Source organism: Mastigoproctus giganteus, chromosome 4, assembly GCF_048544385.1.
Source record: "Mastigoproctus giganteus isolate SK-2022 chromosome 4, ASM4854438v1, whole genome shotgun sequence".
Classification (NCBI taxonomy): domain Eukaryota; kingdom Metazoa; phylum Arthropoda; class Arachnida; order Uropygi; family Thelyphonidae; genus Mastigoproctus; species Mastigoproctus giganteus.
The window spans coordinates 31,186,286-31,213,634 of record NC_143578.1 but is presented as its reverse complement, the minus strand read 5'-3'; the positions used below and the strand labels follow the sequence as shown (position 1 = coordinate 31,213,634).

Below are 27,349 nucleotides of genomic sequence, written 5' to 3'. Positions count from 1 at the left end.
TCTAACCTACTAAGACATTTCTGGGGGAGGGATCTGAGTTGAAGAAAGATGGTAAATTTTTGACAAAAGCAACAACTTGAATACTAGTTTCTCTCAAACCTAGTAGCACTCCTAGTAGGTGGGAAGTGGCTTCCATACAATTGAGAATTAGCAGTTGGCCAGACAAGCGAGTAGCAATGTAGATGGGAAGTAAATAAATAGGGTTAAAGTTACCTGTAGAAATCAGGATGCCAGATGGTTTTTGTGGTAGAGATTAACCAGAAGTTGAAATGGATATAAAACTTAAGATACGTGTAACTGTTCGTGCATACAATGTACTAGTGAGAACTAGGTTTCAGATTTTGCATTTTTGGTAGAAACCACAAACATACCTGAAGGAGCTAAACTTTTAACTCTAGGATAAATCTTTGATAAACAACCTATTTATCCAAATTAACATATTAAGGCTTTGGAACCGAAACTATACTTGTGGAAGATGCAACTGACAAATTCACCTAGTTAAGAATTTGAATGGAACATACAAATTCCTAACTTGACTCTAACAAAAAATATGAGAGATGTCAGACTTTTAGGAGAAGAGATTGGAGTTAGATCTCAAAACTTCAAAAATCATCTGTTCATATATATTGATGTTACCCTTTGAGATACATATTAAATTAGCAGCCAACAGGTACATTGCTCTATAGGTCTAGTCGAACTACACAAACATGTGACAACTATATAAACATTTTACAGTCCCTCCCTCTCTCTCTCTCACAAAGTTCCTCAATTCCTAACACATTACTGCACTTGCATTTTTGCTTGGACAGGCTTATATCTATGAAAACCCCCAAAAATTGAAACAATGTAAATAAAAAACACCAGAAGTTGACTTATTGATCAACTTTATAGACTGAGTCCAGAGTTTCTATCATAATATGAAGCTAGATATTCATAACAGAGATAAGCAATACCAAATGTCCCATTAGTGGTAAGCAGGTTTAAAATTTTCATCTGTATTTATACAAAGAAATATTTTGTATTTCACATTGTCATCTATAAGCATTTTTCTAGATTTAGATGGTTTTTCCATCTTGCTGCCACAGTGCTCACATCTCATGTCCATAAGGTTGTGCGGCCCTGCTCTATTTCTACTACTACTAATAATAATTATGTTGAACTCTAGAATACAAATGTATTACTAAAGTATATTTAGTATATTACTAAAGGCAATAATAACAAAGAATTCTGTCAACCTTTAGTAACTGTAAACTGTCAAAAATTCATTTTAATGAGAATGTTGATATATACACTTTGGTGTCAGCTTAACTAACACCAAAATCAAGCTCTCTTTTCAAAAATATAAAAAAAAGCAAATAATGAGGAGAATTAACCATTTTTAAGTGAATACACTATACAACACCTGGTGACACTGCTGCTGCCCAAGACAGAAATTAAAAGTATACTTGAGAATATGATTAATATTCTCCACATTAAACACAAGCATAGCTATCTAATGGGAGCTGTGAGGTCCATATCAATATATAAAATATAACTTATAAATGTATTTATGTAGAGTAACTTTGATTTTTTTTATTTCTTCCTTGTGTTTGACAGAGAGCAAAGACCCCAAGAAACACTAGCACAGTGGAGTTTCACTGACATGGTATAAATGCTAATCAAACAAGCATAGAGTATCTCTTAACCAGGCAGATACTGGTTAAGAGAATGTGGCAGATTAAATAACACAAACACAAAAGAAACATTTCCTTAGATAAGTTGTTTTTTTTGTTTTTGATTTTTTTTTTAGGAGCATTAGCAACTAAGGCCATATTGCTCCGGGATATGCGGTGGTCATTCCCTGACCTTTCCGCATTCTCCGTATTTGGTGGTGACGGGCTCGAAAACCCCAGTCTAATCAACCTTAGATAAGTGAAGTATACATATGATACTGTTAAACATTTTCATGTACAGTCAGTCCTCGTATAGCACGATAGTTGTGTTCTAGAAACCTTCGTGCAATGCAAAATCGTGCAATATAAACAACAGGTCCTATGGGAAAAATAGGGTTAGGTGCCGACCACCCAAGATTGAACACCCATTTGTAACCAAAACATTACCAAACACAATAAATAATCGTAATAAAATACGTAATTATTTTATTACAACTATTACGTAATAAAATATTGCTAATGTTTTTGCTTCTATCGTAAGCAAATTTGTTTTTTGTTTGATTTTCTATCCAAACAGATGACAGCCGTTCCATCTCTTCCAATTCTTTGTGTTTTAATCTAATGGATTTTAATTACACTTTGAGTTGTTCCTGATATGAAAGTTGTTTTTATTTTCTCTGCATTCTTTGTAATTCTCGGCATTGCCTCATTTAGGCCTGTAGCACGTGCAATATCACATGGTCTTTCATTTCGCTCAAAGCGTTTCACAATTTCATATTTTTTTCTCTATTGACAGAGGTGGACTGGCCATAAGCCTTACCGGGGAAACCCCGGTGGACCGGAGGCCGATGTGATTTTGGCCATAAACCATAGTATGAGGCCACTATAAATTTTCCCGGGTAAGAATTTTTGACCCAGTCTGCCTCTGTTTATCAATATTGCTTTTCTTTTTCTCTCTGAATCTGCAGTGTCTTCACCAGGATGCTTCCTGTTCACACTTAAGAATTTTACTCATTTTTAGGGAATAAAGCACAATTACAAAATGAAGAGGCAAGTTTGATACACATAAACAAAGCGTGTAGCAACTGAATAAACAACACCGTAAAGGCAGAGATACACTATTAACACCTCACATTTTACTAAAGCACATTTCAAGGGGTTACTACCATAAAACAATAAAAACAATTTCCAGTTGCGTTTCTGCTAGTGGAATCTTATAAACTGGTAGTAAACTCGATCTAATTGCGATTATACCAATAGCTGGAATTGTGTTGGTTTTTACGTTATTATGGTGAAATGTGTTTCCCCTTCACTGATATAAAAAACAAATACATTTTCAGAATCTTCTCTTTGTTCCTATCATGTTGCATTCCGTTGGGGTGATTCTGCGTTCGACTGCCATTGCTTGTAAACACAAAGGCGAATCGTGCATAAGCGAATTCGGTTCGTGTTATATAAGATATCATTCCCCTATTTATAAATCGTGTATGATCGAATTCATGTAGTGTAAACACGTGTTATACGAGGACTGACTGTATATATTTATTCTTTTAACTGGCATGCATGATGTGGCAAATAGAAGTATTAAAAAGTTCAGCAAAAAAATACTATATAATTACAGTTAGTTGTTACTAACAAAGATCAGTTAACACCACAAGCCAGCTTATTGCAAATATCAATTTTACTTGCCATATTCTTATTTTTCTTTCATGGGCTATAAAAATGATTGACATTATAAAAAATATAGTAATTCTAATAAATGATGATTTATTTGAGAAATAAATATTTAAATAGTGTAACAAATACAAGCAGTGGTGGAATAAGACAATCCTGTTTTTTTGGTTGTTTTTATGCACAACTCTTCCAATGTTAGCTACATGGTGGTAAAAGTTTACATTCTGTCACCAGAGCAAAAATTTCATCACGGTGGTAGATTCTTCCAACAGAGCGAAATTTCTTATTGGCAGCTCGCTGGATGCCAACTTACAGAATTACAAATAAGAGGTTTCTGACTGTTATGTTCTTAATCTAGTTTATGGTAATATATATATATAAATTTATTTACTGTAAATGCAAGGAAGTTTAATAACATTATTTACACTTACAGAATGCCTATTAAGTGTATATGAGAATTACAATATTTTGTAGTGTATTAATTTCATTTATTAATTAATAAGTCAATTGGTTTCAAATTATCCCTCACAAAAGTTATTTTTTGGAGTTATGGAGAAAAGGAATGTAATGAATGATCACTGTTTTTCAAAAAATGGATAAGCATGTTTTTAATTTGTATGCCTTAAAAGACATAGTCTGAAGTAGGTTTACAGGTGGCATGAACAAAATCATGGTTCACAAATTGCTTCAGTATCTTTTGACTGTGTAAAACAATTTTGCTCAAATCAATGGAATTGTTAGTGGGGGACACGTGTTCTTATGTGCAGTTTACTGGAAGAAGAAATAAATGAAGGAGCAGCGAAACTGAATGAAAGGAAAGGAGAAAGGTGGTGGAAGATTGTATCTGGATATTCAGATAATGAAGTTGTGAAAGTACCAGATTTATAAGCCAAGAAATCCTGACAATTTTAAAAACATTTATTGCCAATGTTGTACATAGATATACATATCTATTTTGAGCAAAAAAGTCAATTTCTCAAGCTTGAATTTATTTTCTTTATCTCTTGGCAGCACAAACTCCTTAAAATTTTTATATTTCATTATAACTTGTTCTGATCCAAAACCTTCAATATTTACGTACACTCTACTTCATTTTTTGAGCTGGATATTCCAGGGAACTTCAACTTTATATAAATGTAAAAAGCAGACTGTAGCATCACTTTTCATTTTTTATATTAACTGTTTTGCTTGAGGCACTCATAATTGAAAATTCAAAGTACATTCACTTGTAGTGAGATGCTTCACAACTAAAAACAACAAGCTTGGGTTGATGCAAAAACAACCAATTGTGAGGGTTTCATGGAAGTCTTGTTCATAATAGTATTCCACGAATTGCTTGTTTCCATGGCTTAGATTTCTTACCTATTCTAGAATGGAATTTTTTGTGCAAAAAAATTATGTTTAATATATTAACTTTAATATATGATCTCACAGTCTCTATAATTGACAAGACTTCTGGCACACCATTATTGGGAGGATACCTTTTATCTTGTTATACATAAATGTTATGCTAGTTTGCAAACTGCAACTAGTTGAAGTAGAATTTGTAATTTTAACTAACTTTTCTAATTAAGGACATTTCATTTTATTATGATAAAATAGCTTAAACAGTTATAAACAACATTTTGGTTAAGGCAGAGGTTCCCAAACTTTCTTGGTTCAGTGCCCTTAAGTGTCTCAGTAATTTTTTCACGGCACCCATAGGCCAAAAGAAATACCTAACAGTTCCATTTATTAAGTAGTTAGGTCCAAATAACTTAATAAGTAATGTTGAAACTGTGAACTACCTTGTGCTAGTAGTTTGTACAGTATCCGACAGATATTGAGTATTGTGGTTTCCCTCGAAAATTTAAAATATCCCTGTGAGATTGCTGCAGCACCCTGGGCACCGCAGCGCACAGTTTGGGAATGGCTGGGTTAAGGTATTCATGCATTAAGAAATTTTAAGTATTAATATAATATTTTAAACATTTAGTTAATTTGCCGACTCTACATCTATTTCCATACCTGACTTCGAGAATCAGCTAACTGGGCAGCATATCTTGCTATGAGCCTATGTTCATCATTGCTGAAAGAAAAATCCATATTAAACATAAATGCATAAACTATGTATACCATTCTTTAATTCTCTAGCAGATGCATTAAAAAAATCATGGCAGCAGTGTCATGGTGTAGAGATTTCGTCAAAGAGGTTATTTGGAATAAATCAAGAAATAGTTGATAATAAGAAATTTTAAAAATTTATTCTTAATTTTGACAGTATACCGGATAACATCAAAAAAATTTTTAAAGACAATAGTCTTGTTATCAAAAAAAAAAAAAAAAATATTGCAAAGGTAAAGAAAGCCAACATGCAAACCACGGCAAAATACTATAAACTTATCAGACAAACTGGTTTGCTGCTACTGCAGTGTCTCCCTGCATCCTTGGTAAACAGATGGTGCGTGTTATCAGTATTGGTAGTAGAAGTTGAGAACGATATAAAAAAACCCCTGCTATTCGTGGGGGTTACGTTCCCGAGAAATGCCATGAATACTGAGTTATGGCGCCCATAGTAATAAAAGGGTTCCGTTACAAAGTATGAAATACATAAGAAAAACTAGTCTAAAATTTTGTCTATGTATGTATTATATGTACCTACATAATATGACTATGTACATAGATAAACATAGACAGTATATAGTGAAATACAAGCATAAAGCATTGAAATAAAAATAAGAAAAAATTTAATATTAAATGTAATATTTATTAGATTATTTATTTATGGGATTATTTATTATTTATTTATTTATGGGTTGCTGGGCAAAAAATAACTCATAATCAAAGTTTGTTTCTTCTTTTTTTATTGAGCTCCTTTTGAATTTCCCTGTAAGGCAAGAGTAATTGTTCTAGGTCTCGTTTAAACTCAATGCTTCTTTCCAAATTAGGATCCATTTCCACCACCTTTTCTGAAAGTTGTATGGAGAAGCTGAAGATTTCCTTTAATGATTTGCTATTTAATTCTGGTCTAACATCAAGATCTTCCTTCTCAGGATCATTTTGGTTCTCATTTTACCTTGTTACTAATTCATACAACTCTTCTATTGTAAGTTCATCTGCATGAATCTCAATAAGTTCCTGAATATCTGTTGCATCGATGTTTTCAAAGCCCCCACCTTCTATTCCCTGTGTGATTGCTACAATATTGGCAACCTAATGTTCATTGACATTAGGGATTGTTTTAGCAACAACCACTTCTGGCTACAATTTTCGTCAACAAGCATTAATTACAGATGATCCTATTTCATCAACTGATGCCTTGATGTTGATCAGGCAATCTGCGATGTTATAATTTTTCCAACTTTGACTTACAGTTAAGTCTGAATCCCTTTCCATTTTTTCAATCAAGTCAGTAGGACTTAAACACAGCAATCGCACCTTGGTCGAGCAGTTGTAAAAGTGATGTGGTGTTGGGTGGCAAAAACACAATTTCAACGTTTGGGTGGTCAAATTCTAGACTGCTTGGATGTCTTCGCACGTTATCAACAAGAAGCAGAACTTTGAAAGGCAAAGATTTTGAAGCTAGGTAACTTTCCACCTCTCGCACAAAGCTATTATTAAACCACTCTCTAAAAAGTGTAGTTGTTACCCAGGCTTTTTTATTGGATTTCCAATAAACTGGAAGATGATCTTTATTCTTTTCCTTCAAAGCATACGTTTTATACACGAGCAGTGGTTTGATCGTGTGTCCACTAGCGTTTGCACAAAACAAAAGAGTAAACCTATCTTTGGAAGCTTTGAATCCAGGAGAAGATTTTTCATTTTGTGTTAAGTATGTTCTGGCTTGCATTCTCTTCCAAAACAACCCAGTTTCGTCTGCATTGAAGATCTGTTCGGGAACATATCCTTTGTCCATAATTCATTTTTTTAATTCAGTCGGGAAACTTTCTGCAGCCACAAAATCCGCTGATGCAGACTTGCCTACAAGTTTTATGTTATGAAGATCATATCGATTTTTAAATCTTTCAAACCAGCCTTTGCTAGCTAAAAAACTTATCCCACCAGTTTTGCTAAAGTGTTGATAAAGGTGTTTTGCCTTTTCACAAATGATGAGTGAACTTAATGGAATTTTATTTTGAGTTCGGTCTTCTATCCACAGATTTAAAGCTTTTCCTTTTTTTCTAATTTAACATCACAAGTTACAGAGCAAATTTTGAAGCAATTAGTGCGTTTTCACGGACACTATGGCGGATTTTTTCTTCCGATTTCTTGATTGATCGTACCGTTGACTCATTGATTTTATAATGTTTTGCCACTGACGAGACACTTTCACCATTAGAAATTTTGTCTAATAACTCAATTTTACTTGCTAATGACATCACCTTCTTTGATCTTTTCACAATTCCCTTGTTATTCGTAGCCATATTTCTGTAGGGGTTAGAAAAGAACTTGTCCACAATAAAGTCACTTTCTTTTAACCGTTAACACACTCGAAAAAGTCTGTTTATACTAACACACTGCAAAACAGTAGATTTTTCACTTTTGTAAGCATATAAATTAAAAGTAAACGACAAAACCTTCCATGACAAGCACATAACACATACTGAACAACGATTAACAGGAAACATCTGTGCTTGCGATTTTGTCACCCTCTAACCACTGAGCGCTGTTTTGACCAGGCAAGATGATTTTAGCGATGCCTATGTTTTTTTATGGTGGAAAATGTTTACAGCACTTTAAAATTCGCAATTTTTCAGGTTTCATTTTATATTAAATCAGCAACCGCGAATACAGATATCGCAAATAGTGAGGTTTACTGTACTGATTGGTCCCCCGCTATTTGCAGTATCTGTATTCGCGGTTACTTATTTAATATAAAATGTGAATTTTAAAGCACCGTGAACATCCAGTGAATGATCGTAAACTTGAGAAAAAACGCCTTCTCACCTACAGCAGGCCTGGCAAACCCGCTGGACAACTACGACAAAAGGAGAAGTCACCTGAAGATTCACACCAGATAATCAACTAGTGTTTTCCAAATGCCCAAAATGGTTTTCACTGGGACTGCTAACATCTTACCTACTCACGGGACACGGCGCAATAAGAGCAAAACTCTCCAGTTTCGGATTGAGTGACACCCCTCTCTGCCACTGCAGACAGCCAGAGACATGGGAGCACCTCATGCACCACTACCAACTATACAAAAACCTCTGCTGCCTCTTAATAACTAGAATATGTTTCTCGCCAATAAACCAAGAACAATATCTCTTGGAGAGCGAGGACAATTATAATGCCTTAATGCAGTTTGCACAGGATCTTTTTACTAGAAGAAGGACATACTCACAACCTTAGCAGGAATTTTCCTACAAACCAGCCACTTGTCGTCCAGAATAAAGATCCTTAGATGCCTCAACCAAACAAAAACCTAACAGCTACAATCTGAAGAACAACAAATCGTTAACTTAACCTGGATCTGACCACTGGCTTAAACTGGAGCAATTATCTGAACTTGACCACTCACACGGATGGAACAACATGTCCCAGGAATGACATAGGAAGACCTGACAAAGACATTGTGCAGTTTGCTGCTGAAATGTCATTTGGCAATCTGAACCAGGTACCCTCACCTGGTTCACTTTCCATTCCTTCCCTTGGCAGGGGGGGGATGGTTACTCCGTACCTTCCCCCCTTCCACCACCCTATCTTTTCCTGGTCAGGCATGGCCCTGTCCCATCGACTTTTGGGGTTATATTTTGGGGACCCCATATTTCTGTCTCTCAGTCTTCCTTTTCTCTCTAGCTATCTCATGACTAGCGTTTGACCCTTATCAAAACTACACAAGCCCCACACTCAAAAAATTCTTAACTCTACCCTGCATAACTTATCTCTCTTTCGGCCTGACCCAATTTCTAGCGTTTCTCCCTCCCCCCCTAGGTCCTAGTCACTAAAATCTCAGGAAATTAGGTGGCAGGACTTCTCAGAGTAAATAGTAAATCTCTAAAATACTGGTGTACCCAACGGCTAAAAAACCAGATGAACAACGGTACAAAACATTACACACCACAATATCCATACACTTTTAAACATCTGGCCTCTACAGTGTTCTATATCACACCACAATGTATACTACGCAGAGATTGGGGGAACCCCTGGTGGTGACGTTAGACCCTAAATACACTATGTATTGATTGACGTGTAGGGGTGACAGACAAGACGATAACATCATAGTGTTAAGCGATTCATTGATGTTATGATATGTATATATATAAAGAATCTTTCTTTTTTTTCCTATTATTTCATAACCTAACCTTTTTCTGTTATTTCCTAACTTAATATTTAAGGTCAGGTTATGAAAAATAACAAAAAGTAAAGAAACCTTTTCCGTTTTTCCTAACCTATCCGTTAAGATTAGGTTAGGAAATCTAACCTTAAAAACGTACAAAGAAATCAGCAATATGGTTTTTTAATAGTAAAAACACTCATTAACTCCAATAATATGCTTTTAATAATGAGAAAAAACTATTCATTAAGTCATCTGTCATGCCTACTGCCACTACCGATAACATCTGTTTACCGATAATGCAGGGAGAAAATGTGGTAGAGGCAAGTCAGTTTGTCTGATAAGTTTCCCGTGATTCTTGTGTTGGTTTTCTTTACCTTAGCCAAATTATTTCCCTGACTGCCTTTCAGTCAAGAAGTAAGTGAAATTGATATCAAAATGAAACTCTATGGAAAATTAATGTGGTGTGCACATTTCTTTAGAGAATTTTTACAGCTATATTTCTCCAGGGAAATAAATAATTAATGATGTGGCTGGGGTGAGGGGAGGAATCATACTTGAGGAATACTAAAATTCCTTATTTTTGAAAATTCATAAAAAATTCATTCAAATTTTTCTATTTTTGGTTGACCAAAAATAGAAAAAATTATCTCCAACGTGCCTGTTTGAAGGTTTCATGAGTTTCAACATGTCCAGCCACTAACCAAAAGAAAAATAGCCTGTCAGTCACACTTATCACTATCAAACTAAGTATCAAAGTACTTGAAAGATTCCATGCACCACTAAACCTCAATACAAACAAACAAACTTGAAAGATAGTAGTTGTGAATGTCAATTTACCAGTTACTCTTACAATATGCATAATGACTGAAATCATATAAAAATTTAATTTCTGCACTCTGAACCTGAAAGAATTGCATTCCAGCTACTAGTTAAATTATTAATTTCATTTTAAAAATTGAACATTTTATAACAGACACTAGGCAGTGTCTGTTATAAAATTTAAACTTATATCATATTACCTCCTAATGGTGGAACGGCTATCCAAGGAGCCAATATCATATGGATGAATAACTTCTGGAAATCCATTGTGATGAAGGAGGGGTGAAGGAGGCCTACATAAAAAACAAAGTTTTAATGTTTTATTATCTTGATGTATTATTTATGGAGAGCTTACTGATACGAAACAAGAATGCATCATATCAAATTGGCTCAATAATTCTAAATCTCTCTCGACCAGGAAAAAATTTATTTCCCTAGGCTTGGATTGAGATGCAATGAAAACCTCAATTGTGATACACTTAACAAGTTAAGAACTGAAGAGTTACACTATAGAAAGAAAGTCACAAAACTTCAGAAAGTACACTGTATGATGTCTCAGCAAGTTCACTAGGTATTTTATTCAATGCTAATCTAAATGCTACAAATCTGACAGACATCCATTCATGGTGAGCAGTAAAGACAAGTATATCTCACTGGCATTTACAAGTTTCAACATTTACTGTATAATACTTTGTTTAGCAGTTAAGTTTAAACATTTACTTTGAAGAATATGCTTAGAGGATTTATTCAACCTTATGCTGAACAGTATCATTAGCTTTTGATAACTTTTAGGGAGAGTATTTGGTTGGCATTTAGTTTTATTACATTTTATTAAGTTGACTAATAAAGTGGCAACAGAAATGATAAATATCTTGACAAGTTAGTATTCTGTTAGTAGCTTTTTATTATATAATATATTATATTTTACAACTTTTCATACCCTTGAAATGGCCTAGTTGCAAAGTAAGCAAGACAGTCTTAGCACCATATATCTTTTCGTTGTTGCTTTTCAAAATATTCCTTTTAATATCAACTCAGTATAGTGTAGATTTGGGTTTGTAATTTCTGTGTTTATCATTCTTTACCTTCCTAATTTATAAAAAGCATAAAAATGATTTTGGTATCCCTGAACTTAGCAGTCTCAATATATGCACCATAGGCATCCAAAACATTTTGTAGTTGTCTTTGAGAATATTCAATTACTCTAGCAAGAAAGCTTGCTATATCAGCAGAATTATTCTCCAAAAAAATACAGAAATGGACCACTGAAGTCAATTCTCCTGTTTTATCACTGTTGCCAAGAGACTGCTGGTGAATATCACTTTCATTATGGAACAGTATCATATCTCTTTTTTAACAATTCTATATTTTAATAATTTTTCTTAAATTTGTTGAGAAAGATATTTCACAGATTTTCTAAGATCTGCAATGCACAATGAAATCACAACCAAAGGGCAGCATATTCACCCAAGACTGATAAGTTTAAAGACTCCAAGTGTATTTATATCTGCATATTTTGGTAAATTTTTAGAATTAAAACAAACATCTTTTTGGAAATTCCCTGTAAATAGCAGTACTATTTACAGGGAATTATCTGTAGCTATTATCATTTCCAAAATAATAGCTACAGGTATTCTTTATAATATCATCCTCATTCTAATGAACTGAAGAACTGCAAACAAATAATAAAAACAATTGTATATTATAAAGAATTTTTCAAAGTCAAGTGTGTCGATGATACTATCAGTCATTTATGTATGGTAACAGGCTTGTTTTAAATTTTAAATTCTGGTATTAGTCTTACCACAGCCTCCTGATTCTTACAGTTCTTGATGGGATGGCACCCTGCAGGTAAAATTCTTGTTTATATATTTTTTAGGGAATTTATTCTGTTGGCATTTACATACAAGTCTGTTCCAACTTCTATATCAAAAAAATAAATTTTTAAGAAAGGATCTAGTTATTTAAGGGCATACATTCAAGATTAATTAAACCATATGTTTACAGTTTCAATAACACTATAATGTTCTAACAATAGTAACGGCTAGAACATTACAGTCCTAATGTTCAACAATGGTAATGGTGGCTAACTAATGTAAGAAGTTGTATGAGATGTGTTACATATTGCTCAATGATGTGTATACTATAATTGATATATTTTTTCACAATGTCACAAAATACCTATATCAATCTACCAGTTTTTCTTTCCAACAATTTGTTCATGTAACATGCCCCTACATTATCTATATATAAAAGAATATTTTGCTTTCCGTAAGGTGGGGCTAACTGCTATTGTGTCTTACTACAACAAAGTGATTGACAGGTCTGTCTCAATGTGGGACTAACTGCTACTGCATTATACTACAACAAAGTGATTGACAGGTCTGTATCAAAGACTCTTTTATAAACTCTTAATTTTTTACAGTCTTTAAATTTTTCTATATATAAAAGAATATTTATAGTGCTTTTAATTTTTAGAATTCTACATGTCTCATTCAATTTTTTCAAAAGTTTCTTCAGCTATTAGCAATGTTGTTAACAAAGGCAGTAATAGAAAAGAGAAAGGTCGTATCAGAAAGGCTGAGAAGAAAAGAAAAGATCTTGAGTATGAAGCAGCACTTAAAAATCCTATACAGAAGAAAACAAAGTGATTATTAAAACATTGTTGAAGTTAAAGAAATTGTTGAAGAAATTGTTGAAGTTAAACATAAGAAAGGCACCTGGGGTGGATGGGATCTATCCAGTTATTTTAAAGGAGGCGGCAAAGCAACTAAGCAAACCCTTAGCCATAATTATGAGAGCATCCTTGGACTCAGGGGAGGTTCCCACGGACTGGAGATGTGCAAATGTGTCCCCAATTCACAAAGGTGGATCGAAGGGTGACACGAGTAATTACAGACCAGTTAGTTTAACTTCTGTTCCGGGTAAAATAATGGAGTCACTGGTTAAAGATGCATTGCAGGATCATCTAGACAAGACTGCAGCAATAATTCAAACACAGCATGGGTTTGTTAAGGGAAAGTCTTGTCTGACAAATTTGATTGGTTATTATGATGTGGTCACAAAGGAACTGGATGCAAAAAATAATTTTGATATCATATACTTGGATTTCAGGAAAGCTTTTGACACTGTTGCGCATGGAAGACTACTGTACAAATTGGAGCAGAATGGTATTAAGGGTAAGTTGCTACAATGGATAAAAGGATGGTTAAGTGGGAGAAGACAGAGGGTGGTAATCAATGGGTGCTGCTCTTCGTGGACTAATGTTATTAGTGGAGTCCCACAGGGTTCGGTGTTGGGTCCACTGTTGTTTTGTGTATTTATCAATGATATTGATGAAGGTATATCAGGCTTAATGTCGAAGTTTGCAGATGACACAAAGGTTGGCAGGGTTGTTAATGACAGTAATGGCAGTGTGCTACTGCAACAGGATCTAGATAAATTGGGCAGATGGGCTAAGAAGTGGCAACTGAAGTTCAACCTTGACAAATGCAAAGTACTGCATATGGGTAGAAGTAACCCCAGAGAAACGTACCAACTGTGTGGTACTACACTTAAGGTGGTAGAAAATGAAAAAGACCTGGGAGTAATTGTGCAGTCAGATATGAAGTTTTCTGAGCAATGCAGACAGGCTGCTAGGGCAGGTCATGGGGTTTTGTCAATGATATATAGGAATTTTGCTAGCAGGGAAAAGGAGGTGATTGTCCCTCTGTATAAACCAATGGTCAGGCCACGCCTTGAGTACTGCGTACAGGTCTGGAGGCCTCATTTTAGGAAGGATGTAGATTTGCTTGAGCGTGTACAGAGAAGAGCAACACGATTGCTGAGGGGAATGAAGGGATACTCTTACCAAGAGAGGCTTAAGTTCTGCAAATTGCAGTGGCTGGAGACTAGGCACCTGCGCGGTGATCTGATTGAGGTCTATAAGGCCTTGAATGGGTTGAGCACGCTGAATTCTGATGGGATCCTTCCACTTGTTCAGATTACGAACCTACGGGGACATAAGTTCAAATTAAGAAAGGACAGATGTAGAATAGATGTGCGGAAATTTGCCTTTAGCCAGCGGGTGGTTAATTGCTGGAACAAACTTCCATCTGTCGTTGTGGAAGTTGATAGGTTAAATAAATTTAAGGAGGAACTGGACAGGCATTTGGAGGGAATGGTGTGATTTTTTTTTTTTTTTTTTTTGGCTGATGCTGCATAAGCTGCTACACTTGCTTTCTTGCATCATGTGCCACTACTACTACTACTACTACTACATTAAAATAATAAGTTAAAAGCTTCACAATTAAGAAAGGAAAGATATGAAAAACAAAAGACTACTTTTATATCACAAGATCAAAAGCATATATTCCAAGGATTCATATGTATTCAACGAAGGGGAATATAACTTCATTTTTCAATGAACACAGTTTCCTGTGAAATTGGCTTTTAGTATGACAATAAACAAAAGTCAAGGTCAAACATTATTCCAATGTTTTTTGCATGGACAATTGAAGGCAGCTAAAAATCTCTTTGTATTAATGGAATATGAATCAAAAATGTTGAAGAATGGGGTGTGTGGGGGGTTCCTCCCACCACTAAAAAAATTAAAATATAAAAATGTATAATTCAGGTTCATGTGACACAAGGCAGAAAGGAGTGAAGCGACCGTCTGATATGTGAATATAAAAAGCAAGTTATGGCTAAGTTCGATATATCACCAAACTTCACTAACAGAAAGCAAAATTGTTAGATTTTTGTTAAGAGAATATTATTTTTTAAAATTAAATACTATTTGCATGATATTTACTAATTCTATTCTCTGATTTTAAGATCCAAATTTCTTGTATATAAAAAAAAGACCTCTTACACAATATGCTGAAGATTAAATGTTTTTTCAGGTTCTTCAGGAAACCTTGGAATAGGTCTTTCTTGTTTCTCTGGCACACATCTAAAAGATTTCTTCAAGGAATGACTTAATTGTTTACTTGGAGATTTCTACAGATATAAAGAACAAACAAGATCCAAAATTCAGTTAATCTCAATGTGTTGATTTACATTAATAAGTTTCACTAATTTTCAAAATAATAGAGTAATTCATACGAATCCACACACACAATAACAACAACCAGACGTCACAATAATACTTTCTAAATTGTTACATCTTTTGATACTAAAGCTACTAACATAACATGGAGTTGTTATTTTCATTTAATTAGTCACATATTTTGTTAGACATGAATGTACATGAGCAAGCTCAATATTTTTTTTTATAAAAGAATAATAATAAAGTACAGTGATCAACAATTTTGAAAGGATTTTAAAAAGCACCAAAGCTTGTTGATCATTATACTGCCTGCTAAAACTTCTCTTCTGCCACTTCATGAATAATAAAAACATGCATAATTTGTGAAACAAAAAAAAAAAAAAAACCTAACAATTCTGTTCTGATTTAATTATTATGGGTTGAGTTGGAAGGTGTACATGAGAATTAAGATTTTAAGAATAACACTTCACACCACAGAGGGATTGAAAAAAAATTATCAATTTACTTGCTCTGAGTAAAGAGATTTAGTGATTTACATTATTTACAAAGATATCCCAATACTGCCAATACTTTTCAATGTTCACAGACTGTCAGATTAAACAAGACATCAGACATGAAAGCACCTCAAAGTGAGGTTTGAAATGTTGTCAAATATTGTGCTAGATTAACAAGTTATTGGGATATCTTTGTAAATAGAGTAATGTGAGCCACTGAATCTATTTACTCAGAATCAACAAACTGATAATTTGTTCAATACTTATGTGCAATGATGTCAATGTGTTCTTAAAATCTTAATTGAATATCTTTTTTAATTTTTCAGGTTGAGACCATGGCCTCATCTTAGGACATAAAAATGCTAGTGAGGTATATATTAGGATATAATAAAAAATATATATGTAGGCAAAAACAGTTAAAGAAATTAACAAAAAAAAAAAAAAAGAAAGAAAAGAAAAAGAAAAAAAAAAAAAAAAAGAAAAAGAAAAAAAAAAAGAAAAGAAAAAGAAGAAAAAAAAAAAGAAAAGAAAAAGAAAAAAAAAAAAAGAAAAGAAAAAGAAGAAAAAAAAAAAGAAAAGAAAAAGAAAAAAATATAAAATATAAGAGCTTGACAGGTTCACAAATTGCAGTATACGGACTCAGATGATTAGAATGGCAGTTTTTAATTGCTAGTTAAGTACAGTCATCTATGCATGAAGCTGCATCATCATCAGCAAAGGATAAACATAGCATCAGCCTCTTTGGCTCTGACAGTGTTAGAACTACACTATAGAAAAGCAAAGGTTCAAGCAAATATTTACATTCTACAGCTTCTGTCCATACAAAGATTAATCCAAAGAGTTGAAGTTGCATATGTCAATGAAATGGGTGAGAAATATGCACCAAACACAAGCAGGATTCTGTAGTTTGTATCAATAGTTGCTCAGTGCAGAATTGTGGATTTGGTTTCTCAGGGCATCTAGCTGATGCATCATGAGATAGCTAAGGTTTGTGATGTTACGCGTTGAAGTGGCATGGCTTGAATACAATTTTGTTCTCAGATTGTGAATAGATTTTGTGCAGCATATTTTTTTATAACCAGTATTCCAATCCAAGGTGGACTGAAATACTGGTTGAATAAATGAGCTTTATGTATGGGGGGGCAGTAAAGCCAGATCACTGAAGTGTATGTCATAGTTGGAACAAAACACCTTTGAGTATGCTGGGTGATCAGCCTAAGGTCACAAAACCCAGTAAGCTCCTGTCTGATGGTCCTCATTGCAATGAAATATGTGATCTGTGTATCCTTGAAGTGTGTTGGGAGGGGAGGTTAAGTTAATATATCATCCCTAGGTACTTTTGTTACACCACTTTCTTAATTTGTGCAACCATTAATGATAAACAGGATGTCATTCCTTATTTTCCCCTCTTGTGAATGCAAGCTGTATGGATTTATTCTTGTTTATTTCTAGGCCAATGGAATGAAAGTAGCCTTCAAGTTGTACAAATGCCAAAGCAACTTCTTGAGAGATTTTCAGAGATGTTTGAATTTTCTGAGGTGACGAAAGTAATATATCTTTCTGAATATATGAAAGTAATATTAGCTAGCTGAAAGGTTGTGTGGATGGACATACATCTTCCTGAATGACGTCCTTCCAACGTCCAACTAAACCACACATTCCAGTGGAATAGGACATCATCATGATGGAGCAGAGTGCACTGTGAGATGAGTGAGTGCGATGGCCCACTCGCTCTCTTTACATAAATCCTGTTGATTTGTTCTAATGGGGTTACTTAAAGTCAGTGGTATACCACAGAGGGTAATAGGAATGCATTTTGGAACTGGCAGCATGTCTTCGCACAAGCTTTGTATCCCTTGATATGGACATGTTGCATAGGGTTTAAAATTGCAGACAAATGTATAGCTGCCAATAACAGCAGCTTTAAAGATATTACCCTAACTGATGTCCTTTGTTCATATTTGTCACAGGATATCATTTATTTTCAATATTGCCTATTTATTGTTTAATTTAGACATTAATACTGCATACATATTCATAAATTTTACATATTGTAAATTTATGAATGAAAATCCACTGTTATGAAAAATTAGAAATAATGCAAGATGTGAAACATTTAAAAACAAATGTAATGAAAAGAATTCAAATCCAAAATTCAAAAGGTTAAAAATACTTAAGAAGAGCAAGGCTTAAATAACTTTAATAATAAAAAAAATAAAAAAAAAAGACAGAATGGGTGCATCTGAACCTTGGATTGCCCACTTACAAACAAACATGCTACCACTGATCCACAGGGATACACTTCATTCATTCCTCTCGCAAAGAAACACATCATTTTAGCCTTCCCACTGTAGTATTGCCACATTCTCAACTTTAAACACATTTTCTGAAGAAATTAGACACTGGGCAAAATTTAGACAAAGAATATTTCCAACTTTCACTAGTAATAACAGGGTAAGTCCTTTGGATGTTTATTATAGAATATTCTCTGCAAAAAATAAAAGAATTTTGGCATTACTCAAGAGGAAAAAGTAAAATTTAGACCAGAATTCTGTTCAAGTTTTGAGGATTGCTGGGGAGATTTTAGGTCAAATTCTGATTCCATAACCCTTCCTTTATCCTCCCAAAAATATGCAATAGCAGCTCAGATCTTTTTTTAATATTTCATGACTTATTCAAAAAATATTCTTAGGGGCCTTTGTACCAAATTTTATGTTGACAGGTAAATCCTCTCCTCCAAAAGCAAGGGGAATAAAGGTAATCTAGAAAGCTTGTGGGGACCTTGACTAGAAATCTTCCCCTTTGCAGCTGGAAAAAGAGGATAAATAGGTTTGTCAGATATTTCATTAGTGCTCTTTCCATCTATTTCACACTCTTTGAATGTTCAAAAACTGGCAAAAGAGCCTAAAGGCAAGGTTTATTGGAACTGATGTGTACCCAGTAATTTTGAGGAAGGTGGTGAGAGCTTACACTAAACGATTAAGGTTAATTATGAAGGCATCTTGGACTTGAGAGATTCCTTTGGATTGGGAAAGTGCCAATGTATTGCCAACATATAAAGGTGGTTCTAAGAGCAAAGTGGATAACTACAGATTAGTCAGTCTAAATTCAGTAGTAGGGAAAATCATGGAGGCAATGATCAACAGTGCATCAACAGCTATTTGAATAGAAATGGATTTTTGAAGGATACACAACACAGTTTTTTTAAGGAAAAAATCATGTTTAACTAACCTCATTAGCCATTTTGACAAACCACTCAAAGAGCATGTGGGAAATAATTTCGACATCTTTTATCTGGATTTAGTAAAGCATTGTACTCAGTTCTCACAAGAGATTACTGCATAAGCTAGAATAAGTTGGGGTCACAGGTGAGATTCTATGGAGTTTTGTTTTGATTTTATTGGCGCATTAGCTACTAAGGCTATAATGCGCCATTCTATGGAGCAATATGGCCTTAGTTGCTAATGCTCCTAAAAACCAAATAACAAAAAATAACACAAATGAGATGACACTGACAAAGTGATACAGGGAGCAATGTCAAAATTTGCAGAAGACAAAGATTGTAAGAGTGACTAATGATTAGTGTCCAGCAGTGCTCTTTTGGAATGACTTGGACAGGCTTCAAGGATGGGCAGAAAGGTTGCAGGTATGTATTCATGCAGCAAAATGCAAAGTCTAATACTTGAGGAATAGCAAGCCTAAAATAACTTATACACTTACTGCTGTTGAATTAAAAACAGATGTTTTTAATTCAACAGCAGTAAGTGTATGTTGAATTAAACTGTTGAATTAACTGTTCAACAGTAACTGTTGAATTAAAAACAGATGTTTTTAATTCAACTCCAATAAGCATATAAATTATTTTAGTGTTTAAATGTACAAATTATGATATGGGCAGACATGAAGTTTTCCAAGCAGTATAGATAGCCAGAAAAGAGAGACCATGGCATCCTATTGATGATTTATCAAATATTTGCTTGTAGAGATAGGAAGGTCACTTTGAATTCTGAATACACTCATAAATTTCTTATAACTTTGAAAATGATTTTCCACTTCATCATATAAAATGTTTGGTGGCATTCATTTCAAGTTCTTTGCAGGTAATTTTTTTTTGGGACACTGCCAGTGAGATCTCAACTGTTTCAAGGAAAATAATACTTTCTTAGAAACAGAAGTATTATCTTCCTTGAAATCATTGAACTAAGAACACATGCTCCATTGAAATTTTGGTGATGTAGACAAATTTCTAGTTTTGGTACCTACTAATAATAATGTCTCATTCTAAAATATTCCTCTTTTTGACTGAATTTGTGTCTTGGATCAATGCAATTAAGTTAATTTGGCTCTTCAAGTATGAAAATTAAATTAAGACACAGATTACTGCTTACAACTGAGTGGCTGGTTGTTTATAATACATGCCATGGTGATTATGAACACAATGCATCAGTAATCATGTCTGTAAATTATATGCATTCTATCTGACTATTTGAAGGATGAAAAGCCATACAACTATTGACCAAAATAATTCAGTCAGAAAAAAGAAAAAAAAATCCTCTCATCAACAGGAATCAAGTTATGCTGTTCCTCCAGTGTGGAAGAACAGCATGGAAACTGTGCTAGCCTACAAATATTTAATGCTCATAGACCAAATTTGAATGCCAATATGAAAGCAGCTCTGATGTAATAAATATCTTCGTATGTTAAGCCACCTGATAAAATTCAATGTCAGATATCACATTAGGATAGTAAAATTTATACTTTATTCTTAAGAAGATTTTGAACTCACTTTGAAATTAAAATATTGGAATTAATAAGTAAAATGTTATTAATTTCAATATGTTATTGAAATGAATAACATTTTAGTTGTTTATTTATGCATGGGTAATGCACACACATCATTTCTACTATATCTCATATTGGGAATACCCTCACAACGAGTTGCCACGGTATTGCACTACCTTGAATAAGTAACTTCACCTATGGAGAAGACTATTGTTACTTATTCTCAGTGGATACCACAACTCATTGTGAAGGTATTCACAATATGAAATATAATTAAAACTACCTTGGTAGTAGAAATGATGCGTGTGCATTACTCATCCATAAATAAACTCCTTCATATTCTTAGGCATTTAGCCAAAAAATATCTTTTAGATTAAACTATGCACACCATCAGGCATCTCTCATATTGTGGAGTTATACTTCATAACTGTGTTGTCACTAGTGCAACAACAGGGTACCTACCCACCCACTGCAAAGGGGAAAAAAAATGCTTGAAACAGTGCTGTCTGGGTGGTGGTATCTGCCGAGAATAAGTAACAATAGTCTTCTCCATAGGTGAAGCATTACTTATTCAAGGTAGTGCAATACCATGGCAACTCGTTGTGAAGGTATTCCCAATATGAGATATAATTAAAACGATGCATTAAAACTACCTTGGTAGTAGAAATGATGTGTGTGCATTACCCATGCATAAGTGCACTATAGCCCTGGCAGCTTATGCACCCTTAAACCCCCATAACACACACACACACACACACACACACACACACACACACACACACACACACACACACACACACACACACACACACACACACTTAGGCATTTAGCCAAGAAATTTAAATGAAACCTACCATAAAGATGAAATAAGTTTTGATATTTAAGTTTGTTTCTTTGAAAAGAATTTAATGAAATTTGGAATCAAAAGAGACATTCCTGTTCCCATGCTCACATCAGCATTACTCTGTAAGAGTATTTAAAGTATCAATATACTTATTAATATTAATGAAATATTAGATATAATAAGAATAAAAATTTTTAACTTGCATAGCTTGTGTATTCTTTCATCTCATGTAGGTTTGAATGATTTGAAGAAACTCGTCCTCTCCAAAAACAGTCTTGACACAGCTGATAATTATAACACCTCTGACATTTATAACGAAATCCATAAAAGGCTTCTCTGTTGCAACCATCACACTGCACAGGATGTAAAACTGTAAAAGCATATGAGCATAAATAATATTATTGAATATATTACATAGTAAATGCTGTAACTATTTACACAGACAGTTAAGGTATTTCTGATACCAGTTATTACAAAGTTATCCAGCACCTACTTATAGCTTTATGCATTGTATAGCAGAAATGAAATAGTACTGGCCATATATTTCAATAATGTAAAACTTTTGCTGTGTTAGCAAAAAAAAAAAAAAAAGAAAATATGCAACCAGTAGTGTAGCAAACTCTTATGGGACCTAGAGCAAAACTTAATATTAAGACCACAGTGCAAAATTTGATCTTGGGGGCACCAATAGTTATTTTTTCAGTCTGATATAAGACTGGGGCTTTTTTAAGAGTCCCCTTTGGCTGGGTTCCCAGTGCATTTCACCAGTTTGCTACATGTATGTCATGTCTCTGGGGACAGCTTATTCAGATGATTAACAATTGGCTACAGAAAAATTTCTACAATCCAGTCTATCTCTCCATCCTCAGTTTGAATTTATACTCTCTGGTTTCAAGGTCATTTAATACCATGAATATTTCATCTTCACTTACTTCATATAAGTGAAGACAAAATATCTTCACTTATATAGGAGTTTATATAGCTCCTCTTGGAGCTATATAAACCTCAATCCCTTATAACTGCCAAGTTTTGTAGCCCATATATACAAAATCTTTTCTTGGCTGGGCACCCTTTTGCCAATCTCTCCAGGAATGTTGCCCATCTCAGGACTTTTTAAAGAAGCCTAATGTTTTATTTAGGTGTAGCCTCAATATTGGGATGCAATATTCTAACTGCAGCATTACAACTGCTTTACACAGTGAAATTATAAGCTCCTTATCTCCATAAGCAAGTGAAAGGACACATCTTGGGCCCCTTTTTGCCTACCTAGATCATAACTCCACATTCCTTTCTTTTTGCTACTATTCTTAATTCAACCACTGTATAAAATATTTTGTAGTTGCTATTTCTCAAATGTAAAATCTATTTTGCAGCATTAAAACAAAGCTACTACTTAACTATCCCTGCAGCCTATCCAAGTTGTCCTGAAAGAGCAATGGTTGGCATAAAATGCTGACACAATGGCACATTCATGTGCTCATGCTTAGAATGAGCTTAGAGAAAAAGAAGTTCTGGTTACATTCAGCTGTTAAACTTATAGTTACGAGTGAAGTAAAGCTTGAAACAGTTTATGTATGAGGAATTAGATGAAGAATACAGTCAAGAATTATATTGCTTTGCTGGCTTTAAAATAAAAGTTGGCATAATTATTTTTCTACTGAAGAAGCCAGATAAAATGCATTCATTGCTAACAGCATATAGTAAAGGCAAAATATAATTTGCAAATAGTCTTTCCCACATGTTAAATATAATCTCCATACATAAGAAAAAGAAGTATGAAGATAAAGTTGGGAAAAAAAGTCTTTGTTTAGCAACTTGCTTATCATTAAAGATACTGCCTTATGAGAGGTTGTCTTTTTCAATGCTGAGACACTTGTATTTAAATGAAAGCTTGTAGTACAGGTAAAAGTTCAAGTTTAATATTGTCACATAATACTGTTTACTCAAGTGTTGATAAACAATATCTAAAAAAATTAACTGAAAAAGATTCTTTGTAATTACTTTTATCTCGCTGCTTAAAGGAAATAAACCAATGGGTTTCTCTTTGTAGTAATGTGTGAGTATCATACAATTGGGTTAGTTTTTACTTTAGTTATTACTTCACAACACTACATGCCATTACAATATTATCAGGAGTGTGGGTGATCATCAGGTTCAGAATATGAAGCATCAGGATCTTTGGGTAATTTGCTCCAGTCTCTTATTCCTGCAGAAGTGTGTGGTAGGACAGATGTAAAATCTGTCAGGCAGGCTTAAAATTCCAGAATAACTCATGGAAGAGAAGTCCAATCCCTCCAACTAACTATAGATAACTATAGCCTGACTAAAAAAGCCTTTAAGAATTCTTCAGTCTCTGATAGAATTTGAGCCATATGAGTAACAAGTGGCAAAACCACTATACTGTCACAGAGGATCCTATCCACTCTCCACCCAGTACTTTCCTTACATGCCAATAGAGATGATGAATTTCTATTTCTCTCCTAATTGCTCAAATCAATAAGGGGAAGACTGAAATCTTCCAAAAAAGGCACCTGCACTTGCATGCCATTCCATCTGTGTAAACAGGCTTTCATCATAATCTTCAGTCTTCTGGCCTACAGCATATTACCCAACTCAATTTCATTTTATGTTACTTCCTGCTACTATATTAAAAAAAAAAAAAAAAACCTTGAACATCAAGGAATCATATCAGTATATTATTTACTGATTTATTATTATTTATTGATTTTATTTACTGATTCCTACCACCTTGCATTATACAGCCTCAAGCTGGCATTTATTAGTTTATGAATCTGGGAATGCTCTTGCTGAAAACACGCTACTTTTAACAAGTCGCATGATCTCACAACCCTCTTCTCTTGTTTAAATACATTGTACACAACAGCAAAATTCAGGAGCTTCTAAGTATTTTTTTGTTTTTTACTACCTTAGCACATTCCTTAAGATTATTTAAGCTTGCTGCCATAGCTTTAGCTTTTAGTTCATTACCATTTTTGTTAACCTCCATATCTCTATTTCCAATGTCAGGAGACTCACTGCCTTGCAAGATCACAAAAACTTTCGAGTATCTGCACTTCGATACATGTCATAAAAAAAAAAAAGACTAGCTGTGTTGCCTCTGGCTAGCGGTTTCCTGGAACCCTTTATTAAGGCAGCTTCAATGACATGAGCAAATACTCCTGCCCACACCTCTGTTCAAACATATTTCATCTCTACAAGAAAGATTTCTATCTACTACAAGGACACTGATAAAAATTCCCTGAGTAAAACTGCTGACATAAATACATTTTTACCTAACTCATGTCACTTTTTCAGCATGCTGTCACTTATCTACCAAATGGCCTGTTTGCAAATAATAACACACACTATCTGGATCTCTCAAAAAATGACAGGCTGATTGTTACACCATCAATTTTTAATCCAGACAGACATACCTTGGTCCTGGTTCACTTACCTTTATTGCAAAAGATGCTACTCATTTCTCCAATAGTTTTCCAATCAAATGATATCCTTTTGGATCAGGGCAGTTTGCACTTGAGAATTTACTTATATGAAACTAACTGGTAAACTTAACAATCTAAAATAAAAGTTATTTTCTAATCTAAACACAAAATTTTTTTAATATTTTATACCAATTGATTGCTGCTGTCAGAACTTAAATCCATTTCCTAAAATGAAGGGCTGTTTTTACTACTCTTAATGATAATCAATTCATCAGCTAAGTAATAAAGGTAAAGTGTCTTTGCAAAGGAAATCCTCAAAAAAACAAAAGGAACACACACACACACATTTAAATACAGTGGTAACAATATTTACATAAACACAAATACTATTACTAATTCTGTGGTACAGTTCCTCAACTTGCAAAGTAATTTGCACACACTGCTTGATACTTGAAAAACTCAAACCTTTGGTTATACTACAGTGATAATTGCGATTGCATCATCAAACATTTAACAACAGATTATCAGGTCAGTGTCCTTTTTCCTCTATAACTGCTCACTTATAGGTTAATTTTTTTAAATCAATTTTTTGTTTATATTTATTAAGGAAAAAATTTAAAAAAATTCCAGGTGTTATTTCAGAAAAACTTATTTTCAACTTATTAAGTTACTTAGTTACTGGGTAAAAAATAAATAAAATAATGAAAAGTTAACAAAAATAATAACATCTAATTTAACTTTAAAGTTTGTAACTCATTACTACCAAAGTCTGGAGCTGATGATGATGAGTACTCCAGAAAGAAATTTCTATAGTTGCTTCAGTGACCTTCACCAATGCTGGCAGTAGTTATCTATGAAAGGAATTTGGAAGGGGGGGGGGCGGTAATTACTTTGGAGGAAAAAAACAACAGATCATAAGTACCTTGCATTCTTTTTTATGCAGGCAATCTTGAAACTTTTGAGATACAAGTTATATTTCTTTAATGCATAATGACTAACTGAAATGGTAAAAAAAAAAAAAAAAATCTAAACTACACTTATTATTTATAAATTAATATTATTACTTCATTATATATTATTAATTATCCATTATTAGTCTTATTAATTACCAGTGATAATTCATTGTGAAAAATTAAAAAAAAAGTTGAATTAGCTAGAATGCATGGTCTTTTTTAAAAAGGACCCACCAAAAAGTCATTGTGGAATTTTTAAATTAAATAAGTAAAAATCATAATATAATTGGATATTGTTTATTGTCAATTGCAGAACACATCTTTGAGCTATTTTTTAAATACAACATCTCTTAAATGCTTTTCATGAACACACTGAGGTACTCACAGAACTGCACTCTAATAGAAACCAATGTCCCAATTAACACAGTTTTTTTATATCTATGCATATAGGAAATAAATAAAGGAGGTCTGGTACAGATAAATTTAGAGGAAACACTGTTTTTCCTAGTTTATATCCATGTTATATCATTTTGTTGTAAATAAAGATTTTACTTAATTAACTTTACTGCTGGCATTAAAAAGGTCACAACTGAATCATGTTATGTATGCAATAAAGAGTTCTTCTATATTTTACCCATAACTGTGATAGCCCTGTCAGCAATATCCTTCAAAGAGAATGGGTCAATAATTTCATTTGTACACTGCAATATGATCAGAATGCAGTGGCTCTGAATAAGTTCAGATTTTCTATATCCCAAATCCTAGAGTTATACAAATCGGTGAATCCATGCAAGTGAAAATGAGCTTTATTACTCATTATGAAATGAACACGAACCAACTGTCTTTCTCAGCAAATATGAATAATTTTTGTGCAAATATGAGCTAAGCTTCATAGTTCCTGAATAAAAGTTTTTCCACGATCTTAAATTTATATAGATGACAATTTAGGTCTTCTGTCAGACTATATCTCGCTGATGCCTCAGTAACCTAAAGTTTCTTCAAACATCACATTCATGATTTTTCTTTACTATGGAAAATATTTTTGTGGACGAGCTCAATGATTTCTGAAGTTTTGCTACATCTCAGATGGCCTGATCATTATCTATAACTGTGCAAGTCACTAAGCTCTACCACTCATAACTATAATTTATCAGAAAATTCTTACAGCAAGTTGTCTTCAAAATTCTCACTTGGCTTCGCTAGCAGACCATCTGAAGTAAAGTTTGAGGAAAAGTGCTTGTTACTAAGTGCCTACTTTTCATGATGAAATCTCCTTTTATAGGGTTTAAATCTGAGAAAAAATAAATAAATAATAATTCATAAGTTTCAAAATGCCTTAAAAAATTTCAAAAAAAAATCCCATCATGACTTTTGGCAGACCTTTACTGGCACATTCT

The 27,349-nt window shown here is 33.7% G+C and overlaps 1 protein-coding gene across 1 annotated transcript in view; it reads right to left on the bottom strand.

The window, feature by feature from the left end:
* The window catches only part of LOC150086575 (dystrobrevin beta-like), a 116,172-nt gene that overhangs the window by 42,603 nt on the left and 46,220 nt on the right, over window positions 1-27,349 (bottom strand). The window contains exons 8-12 of the mRNA XM_090371462.1: window positions 21,760-21,926; window positions 15,260-15,387; window positions 10,627-10,700; window positions 6,897-6,903; window positions 5,352-5,394 (exon numbers count right to left, since the gene is read on the bottom strand). Of these exons, the coding sequence (XP_090227588.1) occupies window positions 5,352-5,394; window positions 6,897-6,903; window positions 10,627-10,700; window positions 15,260-15,387; window positions 21,760-21,926 (419 nt within the window). The remainder of the gene's footprint in view (window positions 1-5,351; window positions 5,395-6,896; window positions 6,904-10,626; window positions 10,701-15,259; window positions 15,388-21,759; window positions 21,927-27,349) is intronic.